Raw genomic sequence first — 18,235 nt, forward strand, 5'->3', positions numbered from 1 at the left:
CGCCCCCTCAGATGCCGCCGCCGCCGCCACCTCAGTGCGCGCCGGGAGCTAGGAGACGACGGGGAGGAAGCCGCGGAGCCGCAGGCCGGGCGGGCACCATTGAAGTCCGTATCTTTCTCTTCTTCCCCCCCCTTGCAGCCGGCCTCGGCTATAGGGCAGGAAGAGGCGGGGGGGCGAGTGGGGGCGGTTTGAGGCCCTGCTGGGGCCCCCTTTGAGAAATCGGCTCCTGTTGTATGCAACTCAGAGCCTCTGCATGTCTACTCAGAAGTAAGCCCATTAGAGTCAGTGAGGTTACTCCCAGGTCAGTGTGGATAGGATGGCAGCCTCAGCCCAATCCTATGCATGTCTGCTCAGAAGTAAGGCCAGTTATCGCTAATGGGGCTTACTCCCAGGAAAGTGGATAGATTGCAGCTTTTTCCCGTGGGAGGGACTATGGGGCCTTCCAGCCCAGTCCCATGCATGTCTACTTAGGAGTAAGTCCCCTTGTAGTCAATGGGGCTTACTCCCAGGTAAATGTGGATAGGACTGCAGCCACAGAGCCCAATCCTATGCATGTCTATTTAGGAGTCAGTCCCTTTGTAGTCAATGGGCCTTACTCCCAGGGAAATGGATAGGGTTGCAGCCTTTTTCCCCGTGGGGGGGACTATGGGGCCTTCCAGCCCAATCCTATGTGTGTCTGCTCAGAAGTAACTCCCATTAGAGTCAATGGGGCTTTCTCCCAGGTAAGTGTGGAGAGGATGGCGGCCTCAGCAATGCGCAGGCCTGGCCTGGCCGCCTTTCTTCCCCCTCCCCTTCCTTTCCCTCTCCACTGTGTGTGTCTATTTTCTCTCTTCCGCTGCAACTCCAGCTCCTGGTCGCCTTGAAGGGCTGTATAGAGGCCACGGGCTGACTCTTCATGCCTTCCAAGCTAGGCCCAGCATCCTTCCGTCCCCCTGCTCTTTCAGTTTGCAATGCACCCTCTGCCGTTTGCAGGGATTGCAAAAAAAAAAAAAAAAAAAAGCCACATGCGATCGTCGAAGAGCCTCTGTGGAGGTTTACTTGGGAGTAATTTTTCCGCGCTGCTTTGGGCTTGCATGCAAATTTAAGTGGGGCTGCAAGTCTAGGGTCATCATCCCCTGCGAAAGATCAGCGGCAGGAGGAGGAGACGACGCCCCCCTACCCGGGCCGCAGACAAAGCAGAGCTTGCAGGCGCGGATTAATTTTTAATTTGAAATAATCCGTTGAAGTTTCAGCGCCTCGCAGGGCTGGCGTTACGCTTGCAAGATGGAGGGGCAGGACATGGCGGGCCTCTTGGGGGCGCCGCTCCAAGCTGTGGTGGGAGGGATGATCGAGGGGGTTCTCCACGTACTGGATCTCGTGGTGGCGGCTGCTGCGTTTCCTACCATAGCTGACCGTGTTCTGTGCTGTTCACTCTCTTTATGTTCCTTCCTCTGAGCTGCGGGAGGCCCACCCTTCCTTCCAGAATCCCTCCTCCAGCCCCTTCTCATCTGCCTCGTGCTAAAAATGCATTTTCAGTCTTCAGTCCTTTGCAAACAGACCTTTATTTTATTAATCTTGCCTCTTCCATTTCCTACAAATGGAAGCACGATCTGCATGGCCTAAAATCGCATCTCCTGCAAGGAGATGGGGAACCAGGAAGGACTGCTGAGTCAACGAGGATTTGGGGGCATCTTTTCTATCTTGCTTTGTTAAGTACTCTTGGTTGTAACCACTGTTAATATAAGCTGCAGAGTGGTTTATTGGAAAGTTTTCTATTGTTTTTTAATATTTGCAAATAGATCATCATAACATTGTGTGTGTGTGGTGGTGGTAATATTTTTTAAGGTGCATACAAGTATTTGTACTCCAGTTAATTAGACTGTGATCCTGAATCCTCTTGAAAAGTTGCAAGTACCATAGATCTAAAAGCTAACAAATGGATTCGGTATTGCAAGAACCTGTTGGATGAATTATTTTGTTTTAACCTGTTGTCTTAGCTTTTGGGGAAAACAAACCATTTTATAAACTGAATGCTAGACTAGAATGTGATACATAACTAGTGAAAAAGCATGGCATGTTTTGTATGTAATTGTAACTCCAAATAATACATACCTTAACAGGGATATAACTTTAAACTTTGTTAATGTATTTGAAATACAGATTTTTCTTTCATCACCTGGAATAATGCATTGAGTTTTTGGGGGTAGAACAAGGACCAAACTTGTATTGAGATGCCTTTCTCTGAGTAATGCCACATTCCTTTTGTCATGCATTTTTCTAGTAAAAGCTCAGCAAGTCTGCAATAAAAATGGCCACCAATAAATCTACTTTGGTAAGTTCATGAACACCTAAAACACGTAAGGATTTTACCACCATATTTCTTCAGATTTAAGTTGGCATCTCTATGTAAAATGATGCATCCACATCTTCCCTCCCAACTGTATTGTACCAAAATATCAGATCCTGAAAGCAGGGCTGCCAGAAAATATGCAAAGTCTGACTTCAGTAACTTGCCAGTTTTAGGCAAATGTTTGTAGTATTTTTTTATGCCTGCTCCGTGCAGTTCTTGACTTAGGATAGGAGAGAGTGACCCAGTTGTATAGCTTTCATTTTCACCAGGAGAATGCTCTTGATTAAGTACAGTTTAATCATTTTAAGATGTAGTGGAAAGTGAGCATCTAGCTGCTGTGAAGAGACCAAGCTTAAAAGATATAGCTGCTGTGAAGAGACCAAGCTTGTTCCAGCTGTAATATGACTATCTTAATGTTGACAGGCATCAAACCATGATTTGTTGTAGATAATTTAACCATAATACTGATTAAACACTTGTCAATGTCAAAGTAGAAGGTTGAGTTTAACTAGGACAGTATTTGTCCATCTTCTGGTGCTTGGGTCACAGGGTTTGTCTGTTGGTTGGATTAACTCTGAAGATTCAACTTCAGTTTACACTTGGACTCACTTGCTGTACTTGTTGCCAGAAGAATGGGCAGGTATTTTTCTTACAACTACAGGATTCCCAATTAATATTGCTCCCTGCCATCCCCTTTACAGGAATGGAATGCAGTGGTAATGCTTTTGCAATCCCTATGAGTTTATCAGCTGTCGCATGGTGGTATCAGGAAAATTTTTATTCCCTTTCTTGGAGTGATATTGCTGCTGATACAGTATATAGATTGAGGCAAGGTGAAGGGAAATCATTGCTGCAAGGGTCATTTCTATTCCACCAGGCAAAGAATGGTGGCTGTATCTAACATGGTGGCTTGTTGGATGCTTTGTAGCATTGAGGCATAATTCAGCCCTTTGTGGAAAAGTGGTGAGATTTTGGAATTTGAGATTACTGAACCCAGGTGCATCTATCAAACACTGAGGGAAGAATACCTGAATTCAGTTGGTAGAGAATATTTTTGCGAATAAAAGTATCCAAATTAGCAGTTCCTCAAAGATCCGATGTTCTACACCACATACTTTATGCTTATATACGCAACAGATGAGCTTTTAACTGAGGATGCAGTTGAGAGTGCATGGTTACTAAGGAAGGGAGCATGAATTCTGCATCCCATGCAGTCAGCTAAGAACGGCAAATACTGTGTATGTCTCTTAGACATTTTTGTGTATGTACACATGTACACTCCCTACACATTCAGATGTGACATGAATGAATAATAATAATAATAACAACAACAACAGCTATTTATATACTGCCTTTCTTGGTCTTTATTCAAGGCGGTTTACATAGGCAGGCTTTATTTAAATCCCTTATTAAATAGGGATTTTTACAATTTCCCTGTTTACAATGAACAGCTATACCTATCTCTTTAGAATAAAACTAAATTTTAGAAAGGTGTGGGAAATATTTTGGATAGGAGTAAGGATGCAGATTTACAGTGCAATCCATAACTTCTTTACTTGGAAATCTCATTGAGTTTAGTGGGAGTTACTTCCTAGTAAGTCTGTTTAGGATTGCAGCTTTAGGGCCCAATCCTATTCAACTTTCCAGCACAAATGCAGCCCTGAGGTAAGGGAACAAACATTTCTTTATCTTAAGGAGGTCTCAGTGACAGCCTACCCACTGCAGGATGCAGTGTATGCCCCATTGGGAGGACTGCTCCAGCCCTGGGAAATTGGAATGGGCCCTTAATCTGTAATGTGCTGTGCTTTAAGGGGTTACATTAGTATATATTATAGCATAAGTCAGACCAGGTTACATTGCCTGGATACATGTTTAGCTAACTTTTTCATAAGCTATAGATACCATGCAATATAGTGCAGTGTTTGGCAGCATTTGTTCCCTGCCATACCACTTTGCATGGTCCATGTTTTAGAAGTATCACTGGAAGTAACTGGCAGTGATGTCATTGCCAGTTACTTCTGGATTGGGAGACCAGATGTGGTGCAACAAACATCTGTAAGAGGCTCAGGGTGGATGGAAGGGTTTTTTCAAGCACACAAAAAACATGCATGTTGGAGCTCTGCCTTCTGAACCAAGCTTCCTACCACTGCTTGTCCCATTGCATTGCTGGTCTCACTGCCAGGCAGTGGGGATCTGGGGGTCCCGTGACTTAACACCAGACACCATCTCAAGTACCACCAATGATATGAGTACCACTGGTTGAGAAATGCTGGTATAGTGGACTGCTGTTTAAGAAAAACAAGTGCAGGGCCCTGTTGGACTCATGGAACTAATTTAATGGTTCTCTGAATCCTGGTCATTATTTGCCTCAACCTAGTTTTCCCAAAGGGTTGGACACTTTGGGGATTACAGTGTAACATGTTTTCCTCATGTTTGCTATTTTGAAAGACCCTTCTCAGGAATGCATCTGAAATTGTATCCACAACTCTGCATTTGGTTCTAACCTAACTGCAGTGCTTCTAATGTAGTACTAATATATTGTTTTCAAGTCAATGCCTAGGGGAATGGTGGAAAAAATAACACGTCATGTTATACTGAATTGTGCCTCATTGACATTGGAATGCCTTGAGGATGATGTGGATGTAATACCTTGCTATCTGAATGTTTGCTGTTAAGTGCTGTTCTGTATAGTATAATTTAATCATTTTCAGTCTTGTGTTAAACTTGTTGAGCTTAATTGTAAAGCTCCACCAGTGCTGACTTCATTGAAGTAATAGATGTTGTGCCTGTGGAGAATTTTCAACCTAACTAGATTGAAAGAGTAACTCTGAAGCTATTGCGCACATATGTTCTGGTTTTCCTTACAAAAGCTGAAAAGTGTAAATTGTGAGAGAAACACTTCAAACTTAGCATCTGAAAAATATCAAACCTTCTATTAATTAATTAGTGCCATTAATTCATTAACTGTTGTTTCTATCATGTGTATATTTTTCCCTCAAACCAGTTGGTATTTTGAAAGCCACAGGGAAGCCCCCTCTTCCATCATTTTTGGCTTTTTCTACAACTCATCACAATAAGGCATGTCTCTTGCTTTTAACACAAGGCCTTTTTGTATGGGTGGATATTAATAGAATGGCTAACATCAAGCTGAAATAAAATGTTGTAGTGTGGAGAAAATAGGGCATTGATTGTGCAGGCCCTAAGGAACGTTTTCTTAATACTAGTGTCCTCATTGAGCAGAACGAGTATTCTTGTGGGTATGCAGACCTACAAACCTAGAGATTGATAGCAATGTCACTGTTAAGAGGTTTCTTTTTAATGATTTTGTTTTGTAGCACAAAATGGGAAAGAAACAGAATGGGAAAGGCAAAAAAGTCGAAGAAGCAGAACCTGAAGAATTTGTTGTGGAAAAAGTCCTGGACCGGCGTGTTGTTAATGGCAAGGTTGAGTACTTTCTGAAGTGGAAAGGATTTACTGAGTAAGGAACTTGAAAATTACTTCCCCCATCTCACCTGTAAATGATGCTGCAGTTCTGCTTAGACACAGTATATGTGTAGGAGAGACATATGGCTGGAAACACTTTGAAAGATTGTGCACGGAAAGGATGGAATGGATAGAGAGATGCTCTTTACACTCTCATAACACCAGAACCAGGGGACATCCACTAAAATTGAGTGTTGGGAGAGTTAGGACAGACAAAAGAAAATATTTCTTTACTCAGGCGTGTGGTTGGTCTTTGGAACTCCTTGCCACAGGATGTGGTGATGGCATCTGGCCTAGATACCTTTAAAAGGGGATTGGACAAATTTCTGGAGGAAAAATCCACTACAGGTTACATGATGTGTAACCCATGATGTGTATGTGCAACCTCCTGATTTTAGAAATGGGCTATGTCAGAATGCCAGATGCGAGGGAGGGCAACCATGATGCAGGTCTCTTGTTATCTGCATCTTGTGCTCCCTGGGGCATTTGGTGGGCTGCTGTGAGATACAGGAAGCTGGACTAGACGGGCCTGTGGCCTGATCCAGCGGGGCTGTTCCTATGTTCTTAAAGATGGACAAGCCACTTTTGCCTCTCAAACTATGGCTTGCTTATTTCTTTGTGCCTGACTTAGGAAAGACCCTAAAAATGTTTCTGTATGCAAGCAAATGTGCTCTTCCCTGATCATGCCCTGCATTAAGAACATGTAACATTGTGGCCATAGGTAGTATCTTCTTCCTACACTGTAGAAAGTACAGGTCCAGCCTTGTTATACACAGATTTTTTACAAATGAATTTGACTCAACACGAATGGTCCCTGTAAATGAGAAGGAATGTGCTGATCCCTGGAGAAGGGGAAAAATGCATCCCTTTAAAATCAGTTTAAAAAACTGAACAGTCCTTTAACAATAGCCTCCTTAATGAGAGAGAGGGGGGGGGCAGCTGGCTGACAATCCATCAATCCTTCTCTCTCCAGAAGACCCCTCCCTTCCCCCCCCACCCACTGAAAGAAAGGTGATCCCTTTGCATTGGTGAAGGGAGGGACTGAGTGAAGCTGATGACTGTTTGATGGATTCTTAATGACTTATCTTGCATCACAGAGGTCAGCAAGGCTGTTTTTAAATCGCCCAAGCAAAGAAACTTTTAAATTGATTTGCTATCATGCATTTTTTTGCCATCCATGTGAGTGCTTGGAATCCACAGGAATAATGAGTCTCAAGCTGTATGTGTTTAGATAGTTGACTGTATTTTCCCAGGGTAGCATCTTATGTGATAAGATGGCAGACAGAAAATGACTGCATTTTAGTTCTTCATAAACAGCTAAGTGGGAAAGTAAAGATGAGTTTGTGGGTTTCCTAGGGCCTCTCTTGACTCTATTAACTAAGCTTTGTATCTGGTCATTTTATATATAGCATTGTAGAAATTACAGTAATATAGACAGCAAGCAAGCATGGCATTAACTAGAGCAGGGGTGCCCAATATGTGGATCGCGAGCTACCAGTCGATCTCGAGGCGAAATGAGTTGATCGCAGGCTTCTCTCCCATCCACGCATCCCTAGGAGTGAGCCCCTGGCAGGCTTGTGAGCCTAGGGAGCGAGCCCAGGGAGTGAGTCCAGGGAGCCTAGGGAGGGAGCCCAGGGAGTGAGCACCTGGCAGGCTCCTCCCTGGGAGAGGAGCCGCTGGCAAGCTTCTCTCCTGTCCACGCATCCCTGGGAGTGAGCCCCATTGACTCTACTGGGGCTGACTTACCTTTCCCCTGTTTTTGCACTGGTATGTATGGAGTTCTGCCCTCCCCAACTTCCATCTGTTGGTTCTGTGTGCAAGGGGTTTTGCACTGGTCTAGCTGTGATGTCTATACAGAGATCTTCCCTCCCCACACCTTTCCCCTGCTTTTGCACTGGCATGTATGGAGATCTGCCCCCCCCCAACTTCCAGCTGTTGGTTCTGTATGCAAGGGGTTTTGCACTGATCTTGCTATGATGTCTATACGGAGATCTTCCCTCCCCCACACCTTTCCCCTGCTTTTGCACTGGTATGTATGGAGATCTGCCCCCCCCCCAACTTCCATCTGTTGGTTCTGTGTGCAAGGGGTTTGCACTGGTCTTGCTGTGATGTCTATACAGAGATCTTCCCTCCCCCACACCTTTCCCCTGCTTTTGCACTGGTATGTATGGAGATCTGCCCCCACCCAACTTCCATCTGTTGGTTCTGTATGCAAGGGGTTTTGCACTGGTCTTGCTATGATGTCTGTATAGAGATCTTCCCTCCCCCACACCTTTCCCCTGTTTTTGCACTGGTCTGTATAGAGATCTGCTCCCCCCCCCCCACACACACACACTTGTATTGGAATCGAGGAAGATCTGGTGAGGAGGTAGATGTGGTGTCAGCAGTGGCCCCTTTAAGGGTAAGGCCTGGGCATCCAACAGAGTGTGCTGCACAGCTACAGCCACTTGAAGGCAATAGGGCCCTCAGGGATAAAAGAGCACCTGAGGCAGGAAGGGCTCCACTTATTTATGTGAGTCACCCTTTTCCTACATGAAGATCATTAAGTCCAAGTACCGTTCCACCATGACTGATGAACATTTGGAAGTGTGCTTGAGGCTGGCTATCAGCAGCTACTGTCCGACTATGCATCCTTGGCTGATTCACTTCAGTGCAAGTCATCAAAGTAAACTCAAGTAATTACAAAAAATGTTTATAGTTAATTATGTTGTGTTGTGCAATATTGGCTCATGCGGTTATGCAAGGTACACCAACATACATTGTACACATAAATGTTATATGTTATGATGGTGCGAACATTGTAAAAAAACTCTGGTAGATCTCCAGGCCTTGCTGGGTTTCAAAGTAGCTCTCAAGCCAAAAAAGTGTGAGCACCCCTGAACTAGAGTGACAAAATTCTCATCTTTCCAGTCAGGAAGTTGTCTGAAAAACAAAAACATGGGAGTGCACGATGCAGCTGAAGCTAGGCAGGTCTTATGTTTGGTTCTGAGTTAGATAGAATAACTTTCTAAAAGATCTGAACAGATAATTGTTCAGTAGTTTGGTATCACACATGGAGACTGTTAAATTAGAAACCTTATAAACCTTCATTTTTATATGTGTACTTCTGCAGCCTTGCAATACTGAGCATTTCTGCATCTGGTTCTTTTGATCCATATTGCTGTTTATATAGCTTCTTTTTGTAGATTGTGAAATAACTGTCCACCACATTTAAACAAACCTTATTAACTCTGATCACGACTAATCTTGGCAACCCTTGAAGTTTCTTATACTTCAGAACTGTGATCTTAAGTGTAAATAATAATACAAAATTGACTTTGAAATGTCCTTGCTATTGCAGGAGTTGACTGCATAATAAAATGGAGTAAGGAAGAAATGCCTAAATCATGGCTTGTTGAACTCCAAGCTAGTTTAGATATCTAATTACTTTCATAAATGTTGTGTGTTTCAGTGCTGATAACACATGGGAACCTGAAGAAAATTTGGATTGTCCAGAATTAATAGAAGCTTTTCTAAACTCTCAGAAAGCTGGCAAAGAAAAAACAGATGGTGGTAAAAGAAAATCTCTTTCAGATAGTGAGTCTGATGACAGCAAATCAAAGAAAAAGAGGGATTCTGTAAGTTAGATATGTTTTGTTTGGTGTATGATTTTTATCTGCAAAATGTAAATAAGATTTTAGTTTGGGATAGCATCCAGAGTTGCTTACTCTGGAATAGCTCTTGCTCCAGAGAGAGAAACTCTGAATGCTACCCAGGACTGTGTAACTTACAACACTTTCCAGAGTGGTCTTTCTTCACATACCAAATTTTACTTAGCTCACGGAGCACAATTTTGCAAGCTGTGGATACATTTAACGTTACATGTGTGCAATCTTGGCAGCCTTCTTGACATTTGCAGTCTGAAAAAGATTTCCTGAAATAGTTTCCAAAAACATGCAAAAACTATTCCTTACTATGAAATTATCAATATGTCCCTGAAGAATGCAAGCAAACTTGAATGGAATAATTTATAGGTGAAAGACTGTTGATGAACACATGCTCTTGGAAAAAGCTGCCTTTCGTCAGACAATCATGTAACGTACATATTGTGGAGTGAAAACTTGATTTTTAATTTACTGAAATTCTGGAATTTCTTTTGGAGAATTACACACTGTATGATGACTTTCTACAGTAACGTGCAGGTATTTCAACTAAATATGATTTTCTTTAAATATTTACTCAGGTTGATAAGCCAAGGGGATTTGCAAGAGGTCTTGATCCTGAGCGAATAATCGGAGCCACAGACAGTAGTGGGGAACTTATGTTTCTTATGAAATGGTAAGTGGTGGATTAGATATTGCAGTGGCAATTCAAAATGCATTCTGATTAGTATTTACCTGTACAGTAGGCCCGCTTTGTCCTCAGGCTCAACATCTGTGGATTTGAATATCCATGGATGCTGAGCCCTTGACTGAAGGGCCTCAGAGGACCTACCAGAGGAGACTGGTAGGACCTACCAGAAGTGCCTTCCAGTCATGTCCAAGAGGCTGGGAGGCCAAGCTCAACTTCTGGAGGGTTGGACACAGCCCCCAGGTAGCTAATTACAGTGCTGTGTGGCCCACTTCCCCATAGATTCATTACATAGAAATTCTTTAAGTTCTTTGATTCTTCTAGTGATGACTCTGAAGGTGCAATTCTGTGCATACTTAACTAGTGATAGAACATAGGAGCTAGTGATCCTTCAGACCCCAAGGTCATGGAATCCCAATTATACTTTTTGATGAATAGTTTTCTCTTTTTAAAAATATTTTTATTTATTTAGAACAAAAAAAAACAACAATCAAAGATGTAAAGATACATTCTTAAATTACTGCAATGGTGAAGTCCCAAATGGTTTCCAATTATTCTCTGACAGCCAATCTTATTTCCACTGTTTCCATCCTTATCTTCCTCATCTGTACCGTATTTTTCGCTCCATAAGACGCACTTTTCCCCCCCAAAAAGTGGGGGGAAGTGTGTGTGTCTTATGGAGCAAATACTGGGGGCAAGGTCCGCACTGGGGGGGCAACTGGGGGGGGCAAGGTCCTCATTTGCACAGGCGCCACAGGGGGAGGGCAGGCTTACTTTAAAAGTAAGTTTTCCTCCTCTAAAAACTAGGTGCCTCTTATGGTCAGGTGCGTCTTATGGAGCGAAAAATACGGTATCTGTTAAATCTACAGGTTGAGCCTCATTATTTGTGTGGGTTCCAAGCACTCATGTGGACAGCAAAAAACTATAGCAAATCAATTTAAAAAACAAAGTTCCCTTGCTTTTAAGAACAGCCTTGCTGTCCTTTGTGATGTAAGATAGGAGTCCTTAAGAAGACAATCCATCAATCAGTCCTCCTCCAAGCCCTTAGAAAGGCTCTTCACTCAGCCCCTCCCTTCACCAATGCAAAGTGATCACTTTTCTTTCAGTGCTCAGGGGGAAGGAAGGGGTCCACTAGAGAGAAAAAGATTGATGGATTGTCATCCAGCTGCCCCCTCTCATTGTTATTGTTAAAGGCTATTGTTAAAGGACTGTTCAGTTTTTTTAAACTGATTTTAAAGGGATGCATTTTTCCCCTTCTCCAGGGATCAGCACATTCCTTCTCATTTGCAGTGGCCATTCCTGTTGAGTCAAATCCATGTAGAAAAAATCCATGTATAACAAGGCTGGACCTGTATAAAAAATATCTCTATCCCTTATCCTATCTTATTTACTTCCCCTTTTATATCATGCAACAGGTAAAATAAGCATTTTTCATTTATTTTCTATAATTTTCCCCATTACAAATTAAATTCTCATTCCATGTTTATAAAATACTAACATAAAATTTACATTTCTTTTTAAATAAAGGTTTATAAGGAAAAATACTTAAAAAGCAACATTCATCCTTAAACTATACATATGATGACACCCTTTTTGTCAATTAACTTATTTCATTATTATACCCTGTGTTTCACTGAGTTAATCACATATTTTAACCAATTCCTTCCCATTTACCCTGTAGATGCTCTACAAATTTATCTCTTCTCAGTATACTGTGAGATGAGAAAAGGTTGAAGAACATATACAAAAAATTCTTAAGATCATAAACTCTCTAAAACTAAACAAATACACCCTTCATATTTAATATCTACATTTTATATAATTTCAGGTATATCTAACATATATTATAATATTCTTCCACTCTATATCAAATCTCAAAATATATACTTTTATATTTCATAGCTCACATTAAAAAGGTTTTCTTTACATTTTTCTGATGATTTACTTAGTCAAATTACTTAAATATTTGTCTTTAAGATTTGTATTTGATTATTAGTTTCACCCCTTTTATCAATTAATTTCTTCATATTCCCTGATTGCTTCCCACCCCAAATATTTCATCTATCCCCTATGCTTTAACCTGTATACCTTCCCATACAAGATCCAACTGAACTTTTCCTCTTACCAACTTGCTCCACTTTTTATTTACTCTATATCCTTGCTCTTACCTACTTCCCACTCTCCCAAATCAACCTGTAAATACTCTAGTAGTCTCTAATCTTTTAACTCTTCCACACCCCAGTAAGTTGTGTCTCATTACTATAGTTCTGCGTGTCTTCTCCTTATCCTTTACCTGCTGACCAAGTCCAACTTGATTCTCCTCTTCCATTCTCTCACAAATGTCCTACTGCCAGTCATACTATTTTTCTCGCTTCATTTCTGTTCCTTGTACTTCTTCTGTTTCTTGGGTTTTCTTCTGTTTTACTTGTGACAAAGTTTTTGGGTCTTTTTCCAACTCAACAACGCTAATTCAAAAATTTTGGAGCAATCCTTCAACTTTTGCTTCCATCTTCCAATTCTTTCTTCATAGTTCACTAAGGGCGCAGTCCTAACCTAGGGTTAGGCTGGCAGACATTCCCTTGTACCGACCCAGGAGTTTGCACCTGCTCAGGAGTCAGCTGGGCTGACAGCGATGCGTGTTGGCCTGCGGAGGCTGTAACCAGCCTCCATGCCAACTTGGGGGGAGGGTTGCATCAGCTGAGCTAGGCTGACAGGGGTCTGGGAAGGGCGGGGAGGAGGTGGGAGGGAGATGTTCGGGGGGGACAGTCCCAGGGACAGGCAGGGCTGGGACTCGGCAGTTATGCTGGATCCCAACCCCGTTCCCTGAGCAGCACGGAGCGGCTCTACGCCGCTCCACTCTCCTTGGACTTATGCCAGCTCTGGAGGTGGCGCAAGTCTGAGGAGACCAGTTGGGGTCCCATTGCCTTGGGGGTAAGGGGAAGCGTTTTCCCTTGCCTCCAGCTGGGCCACTTCAAGCCCCAGTCTAGCGCTGGATATAGTGCAGGCCTCCTGGCCTACCTGTTCCAGTGCAAGATAGAATTGCACTGTGCAAGCTGTTCCAGAAGTTGTAAAAGTGAATGGTTCCTCCATGATAAGTCTTCCCTTGTTGGTTTAATTTAACTAAATATTATTCCTGCATTTCTTCTCTTATGCCTCCATTGTTTTCATACTTTGGCGCCAATTGCTGTTCCATGAGAATATTTAGCATTCTACACAAATCAGACAAGCCACAGTCCCTTAAATGCTTGTTTTAAATAAATAAATATTAAATGAATCCAAAATCTTTTGTTCAACTCTTTTCATTCCACCTACGCATACCATCCAACTCCTTAATTATTTAATCCATTTCTTCTCTCCTCTTAAAAAGAAAATAATCCCTTCTTTGCAAACTTCTTTCTTATTCCTTGCTCTGTTGTTAATTAATCTTATCTCTGGTTATCAGGTTAAATTCATAAAAGTCATAAATCTTACCTTCACTGCTTGTCTAGAAATGTGAAATAAAGTCTGGGGAGGTTGGATCTTCCCACAATCATGAAAGAGATGATCTGGTGTTGATACCCCCCTTTAAAAAAAAACTCTCAAACTATGTCAAAGTCCTGCAGCCTTCACTGTCTGAAGTTGACACAGAAATGAAAAATGGAGATTGTGGGTTGCTGCCATGCTCCCTTTTAATTTCAGGGAGCATAAATTCTCTTCGGAGTGAGCTGCTCCCAGCTCAGCCTATCGATCTACCATGTTTCCCCTGGGCGTCCTCCACATTTTGATGAATATTTTTCAATATTTTAAATTGGAATTCTCTCTTAAAACAGGAAGGACTCTGATGAAGCAGACTTGGTGCTGGCCAAAGAAGCAAACGTGAAATGCCCTCAGATTGTAATTGCTTTCTATGAAGAACGATTAACTTGGCACTCCTGCCCAGAAGATGAAGCGCAATAATTATTTGGCTCTCTTTTTTATATTATATATATATATATGATTTTGGCTTATCAGAAATGTGGAAAACTTCTACATTCTATTGAGATGTTTGGTTATTTTTGAAGTAATGTGTTTTGCATAAACAGGAGGAAAAGGGGGTTTGTGCTATTTGCATTGTTTATTACAGGTGAGCATTTGATACTGCTTCCTGCATATTAAGTACAGTGTTTTATAAGACTTGATAGTTAGTGAATCTTAATGGCAGTCTGTTCAAACTCACAAGTGTTTTGTAGCCTCTACAACTGACATGCATGAATCTTATCTCCATCCTAGTCCTTTAACTCTGTAAGACTGTTCCTTTTAGTATTTGTGGCTCCTTGGTTCTAAGGGGACCAGGTGAAAACTTTGTAGTAAGTTGGAGGTGCAGACTGTATATTGTTTACTTTATTGTAAATACTGGTGAACAGTTATCAATAAAATAGTTTTATATTCTTGTTCCTTCTTTTCCAAACAATGAGAAGCAGTCTTCAGAGGGCTACTTTTGGTGGCGATACTACTTTGTAATAGGGACAAGCACAGTTAAACTGTAGGGGAAGTTGCTTTTTGGATTGGCTGTTACTTTTGTAGCCAAAGCAAGTTAAGTAGCTAGGGCTGCCCTTCAATGCACAGATCTACACTAAATGAAGAGTGTTGGGCGGGTTAGGACAGACAAAAGAAAATATTTCTTTACTCAGCGTGTGGTCGGTCTGTGGAACTCCTTGCCACAGGATGTGGTGATGGCGTCTAGCCTAGACGCCTTTAAAAGGGGATTGGACAAGTTTCTGGAGGAAAAATCCATTATGGGGTACAAGCCATGATGTGTATGCGCAACCTCCTGATTTTAGAAATGGGCTATGTCAGAATGCCAGATGCAAGGGAGGACACCAGGATGAGGTCTCTTGTTATCTGGTGTGCTCCATGGGGCATTTGGTGGGCCGCTGTGAGCCGCTGTGAGATACAGGGAGCTGGACTAGATGGGCCTATGGCCTGATCCACTGGGGCTGTTCTTATGTTCTTATTAAGAGGCGGAGGCAGTTACTGGAGAATTTCAGCAAAAAAAGACTTCCAAGTCTTACTGACCAGCTTTGCTGACTAGGGCGTTTTTCTCCCTTTTTTTTTTTTCCAGGGGCTTTGCCCCTTCCTTGGGAGCTTTCAAGCACCCCTTTGTTTCTCCAATGCTGCACTGCTTTGGCCATTTTGGATGCTGAGGGAGCACCCATATGATTTACTGCTCCCCTTACTGCAGCCTGAGGGGGCAGGAGAGGGGTTGCAGCCACCAGCTGGACAGCTTTACAGTTCTCGCTCTCAGGGATCAAGCCAGAGGGGGCCTGGCCAGAGGAGAGCTCCAGCAGCTGCGAACCCACCACCAAGGGAGCTCTCTGGTTTCTTGCCATTCCCAGCCACCTGGCGTGTTTTGCAACAGTCATGACTAGCAAGAAGCCCAGGTTCTAGTCTGCTGGCTCAGTGCCCCATTCTTCGGGCCCCACTGAGCAGCCAGGAAGAGCACCCTCCCTCGAGGGCCATACCAAGCCATTTATACTAGTAGGAAGGCAGCTCTGAGTGAGTTGCTTCCTTGTCTCTCCTGTGCTTTTTTCATATGTCCCCCCTCCCCATTTCTACCCTGGGTAGAGTGGCAGTAAAAGTAGGTTGAACAAATGGAGTACAGAGTGGCAGTTTAACTGTCTAGAGTGGCAGTCAAAGGGGATTGAACGCTCAAATGGAACCTTCCTGCTGCCAAGAATGTGGTGAGTCTCCTTGCATAAGAACAACCCTGTTGGATCAGGCCATAGGCCCATCTAGTCCAGCTTCCTGTATCTCACAGTGGCCCACCAGATGCCCCTGGGAGCACACCAGATAACAAGAGACCTGCATCCTGGTGTCCTCCCTTCCATCTGGCATTCTGACATATTTCTTGAATCAGGAGGTTGCATGTACACATCATGGCTTGTAACCCATAGTGGATTTTTTCCTCCAGAAATTTGTGCAATCCCCTTTTAAAGGCATCTAGGCCAGATGCCATCATCACATCCTGTGGCAAGGAGTTCCACAGGCCAGCTTTCCTCAGAGACCTGTTTTTCTCATTGTGGCCAGACTTTCTGAGGACATCCCTTATGTAGGACAGCCATATGAGATTGGAAGAGTTCTGGGAAAACCCCTATAGCCAGTCCTGGGGAGACCTCCTTGGCCTCTGCTTCCCCTCCTAGTATGCCACAGAGGCAGTAATTCATGACTAGCTCCTCCAGAGAGCCTTCTGCATCACCTCTCCCCTCAACTGGGCTGGTGGCTACCATAAGCTGGGAGGAGCAAGTCCCATTGACTATCATTGTTAAAAAAAGAATATACATAGCTTGTTAAAAGTACAGGTCACATTTCCTCAAATGCAGTCACATACCATGGTAGTATCAAGTCTAATATATTAAAAATTATTGAAATGAATGGGGACCCACTTGAAATTGACTCACGACCTACCTTAGACGACCTAGGTGCAACCTTATTTTAGAAATGGACTATGTCAGAATTCCAGATGCAAGGGAAGGCACCAGGATGAGGTCGCTTGTTATCTGGTGTGCTCCCTGGGGCATTTGGTGGGCCGCTGTGAGATACAGGAAGCTGAACTAGATGGGCCTATGGCCTGATCCAGTGGGGCTATTCTTATGTTCTTAAGTCAAGGGCAGGTTTTGAGCCAACAATCATGGCATTTTCTATGAGTTTCGTCTGATTTTACTTGAGGCCAGATCCTGAAATATAACCCACCACTAATTGTTACCTAAGAACGAGTCGGTAATTTATTAAAAACAGTAAAAGATCATAAGATACATTTTTATTCTTTTTAAATTCTGGTCTTCATCACCTTTTTGTAAGTAATATCAGAGTAAGTGCACTGTAAACAACATACCAGTAAAACAGTGGTTCCCAACCTGGTATTCATGTACCCCCAGGGACACTCAACAGGACCTTTAGGGGTACTTGAAAAATAATGCAATAATGGTAGAAAAAGGCAGGTCATGCTCCAGACCTGCAAGACAGGAATGCCTTGCAAGGACCAGCAAGGCAGGAAGGGAGGTAGCTAGTTGGCTGTGAAAGCCTCACCAATAGCTAGTTTTTGGTCATCAATTCGTGTATGAACCAGTGATTGAAAACCAGCACAGCAAAAAAGCTGAAAGTGCAGCGTAGCAAAAAACAATGGGAAGTGATCAATCACCCAGAATTTCTCAGCACACTTCTGGTGCAAAACAATGCAAAGGCAGAGTCTTCTGTTCTTCAAACAGATGAAAAGAGAAAACACTGATAAATGCATGAAGTCTGGGCTTTCATATAGAGATGAGGGCTTGTATTATTAATTACAAACATTTTGCTAATATGAAGGGTACAATTTATGGAAATGGACTGCCAAGGGATATGCAAGTGAAAAAGGTTGGGAACCACTGCAGGAGATCCATGAATCAAATCCACCTTTAAGGTGTCTGGTGTGTTAAGCCAGAAGCTCTACATACAACATACAACCCATAACACATAACTGGGAGTGTGCAATTCAATTCAAAGCAGAGAGATGCAGCTGCATATATTTGCAACCCTTTTTACTCAGAAGTAGACCCACTGCTTTCCATGGGTGTTATTCTTAAGTAAGGGTGCATTGAATTGTAGCCTGCTTCAGATGGAAAGGAGGATTCCCATCCTGGTGTTTCAAAAAACAGACCTGCTTTGCAAGCATTTGCAAAGCAGAACCAGCCTGCAGCAGAAGGAAGGAGAATAAACAAATTGCTTCTACGGAGCTGTGCCTGCTGCTTGAGAAAGAAAACTTTTTAGAGTTGAAAGGCTCTGCCCTCTGATTGACCAGGAGATCAGGGGAAGTGATAATTGGAGCTTGATTACTTGGCAAAAATTTCAAGGTACAGTATTTCCTTGTCTTGAGTGTTTCCTGAAGCATCAGGTGGGTCACTGAGATACAGGAAGCTGGACTAGATGGTCCCTCAACCTGATCCAGCAGGGCTCTTATATTAGTTACAGGCTTTCTGGGAGTTCAAGTAATTTTATTTGTACCTGTTGCTCTTCTTTGCCTAATGGTTATTTATTTCATGCACAAACTGGGGGCTAGGCTTTGTGGATTAATATAAAATAAAAGCCAACTGTTCACCCTAT

General features: G+C 42.8%; 1 protein-coding gene across 2 annotated transcripts; it reads left to right on the forward strand.

Annotated features, from left to right (window-relative positions):
• The first annotated feature begins 6 nt into the window (after nt 1–6).
• On the forward strand, nt 7–14,553 carry CBX3 (chromobox 3). Of its 2 annotated transcripts, XM_066631004.1 has the most exons (6): nt 20–104; nt 2,261–2,311; nt 5,665–5,807; nt 9,264–9,429; nt 10,035–10,129; nt 13,951–14,553. In XM_066631004.1, the coding sequence occupies exons 2-6, from the start codon at nt 2,288–2,290 to the stop codon at nt 14,075–14,077; spliced, it is 555 nt and encodes a 184-aa protein (XP_066487101.1). In that variant the 5' UTR covers nt 20–104; nt 2,261–2,287; the 3' UTR covers nt 14,078–14,553. The 2 variants fall into 2 exon arrangements, with proteins under 2 accessions (XP_066487100.1, XP_066487101.1); XM_066631003.1 differs by lacking the exon at nt 2,261–2,311 and having other exon boundaries at nt 7–104.
• Nucleotides 14,554–18,235: the final 3,682 nt, after the last annotated feature.

This window comes from Tiliqua scincoides, chromosome 5 (genome assembly GCF_035046505.1).
Source record: "Tiliqua scincoides isolate rTilSci1 chromosome 5, rTilSci1.hap2, whole genome shotgun sequence".
Lineage (NCBI taxonomy): Eukaryota > Metazoa > Chordata > Lepidosauria > Squamata > Scincidae > Tiliqua > Tiliqua scincoides.

Excerpts from the sequence above, each read along its gene's own strand:
- CBX3 (XM_066631003.1), top strand. The coding sequence starts at position 12 with ATGCCGCCGCCGCCGCCACCTCAGTGCGCGCCGGGAGCTAGGAGACGA. Across the intron at positions 105-5,664 it reads GCCGGGCGGGCACCATTGAA|CACAAAATGGGAAAGAAACA; the intron begins GTCCGTATCTTT and ends TTTGTTTTGTAG. Across the intron at positions 10,130-13,950 it reads CTTATGTTTCTTATGAAATG|GAAGGACTCTGATGAAGCAG; the intron begins GTAAGTGGTGGA and ends CTCTTAAAACAG.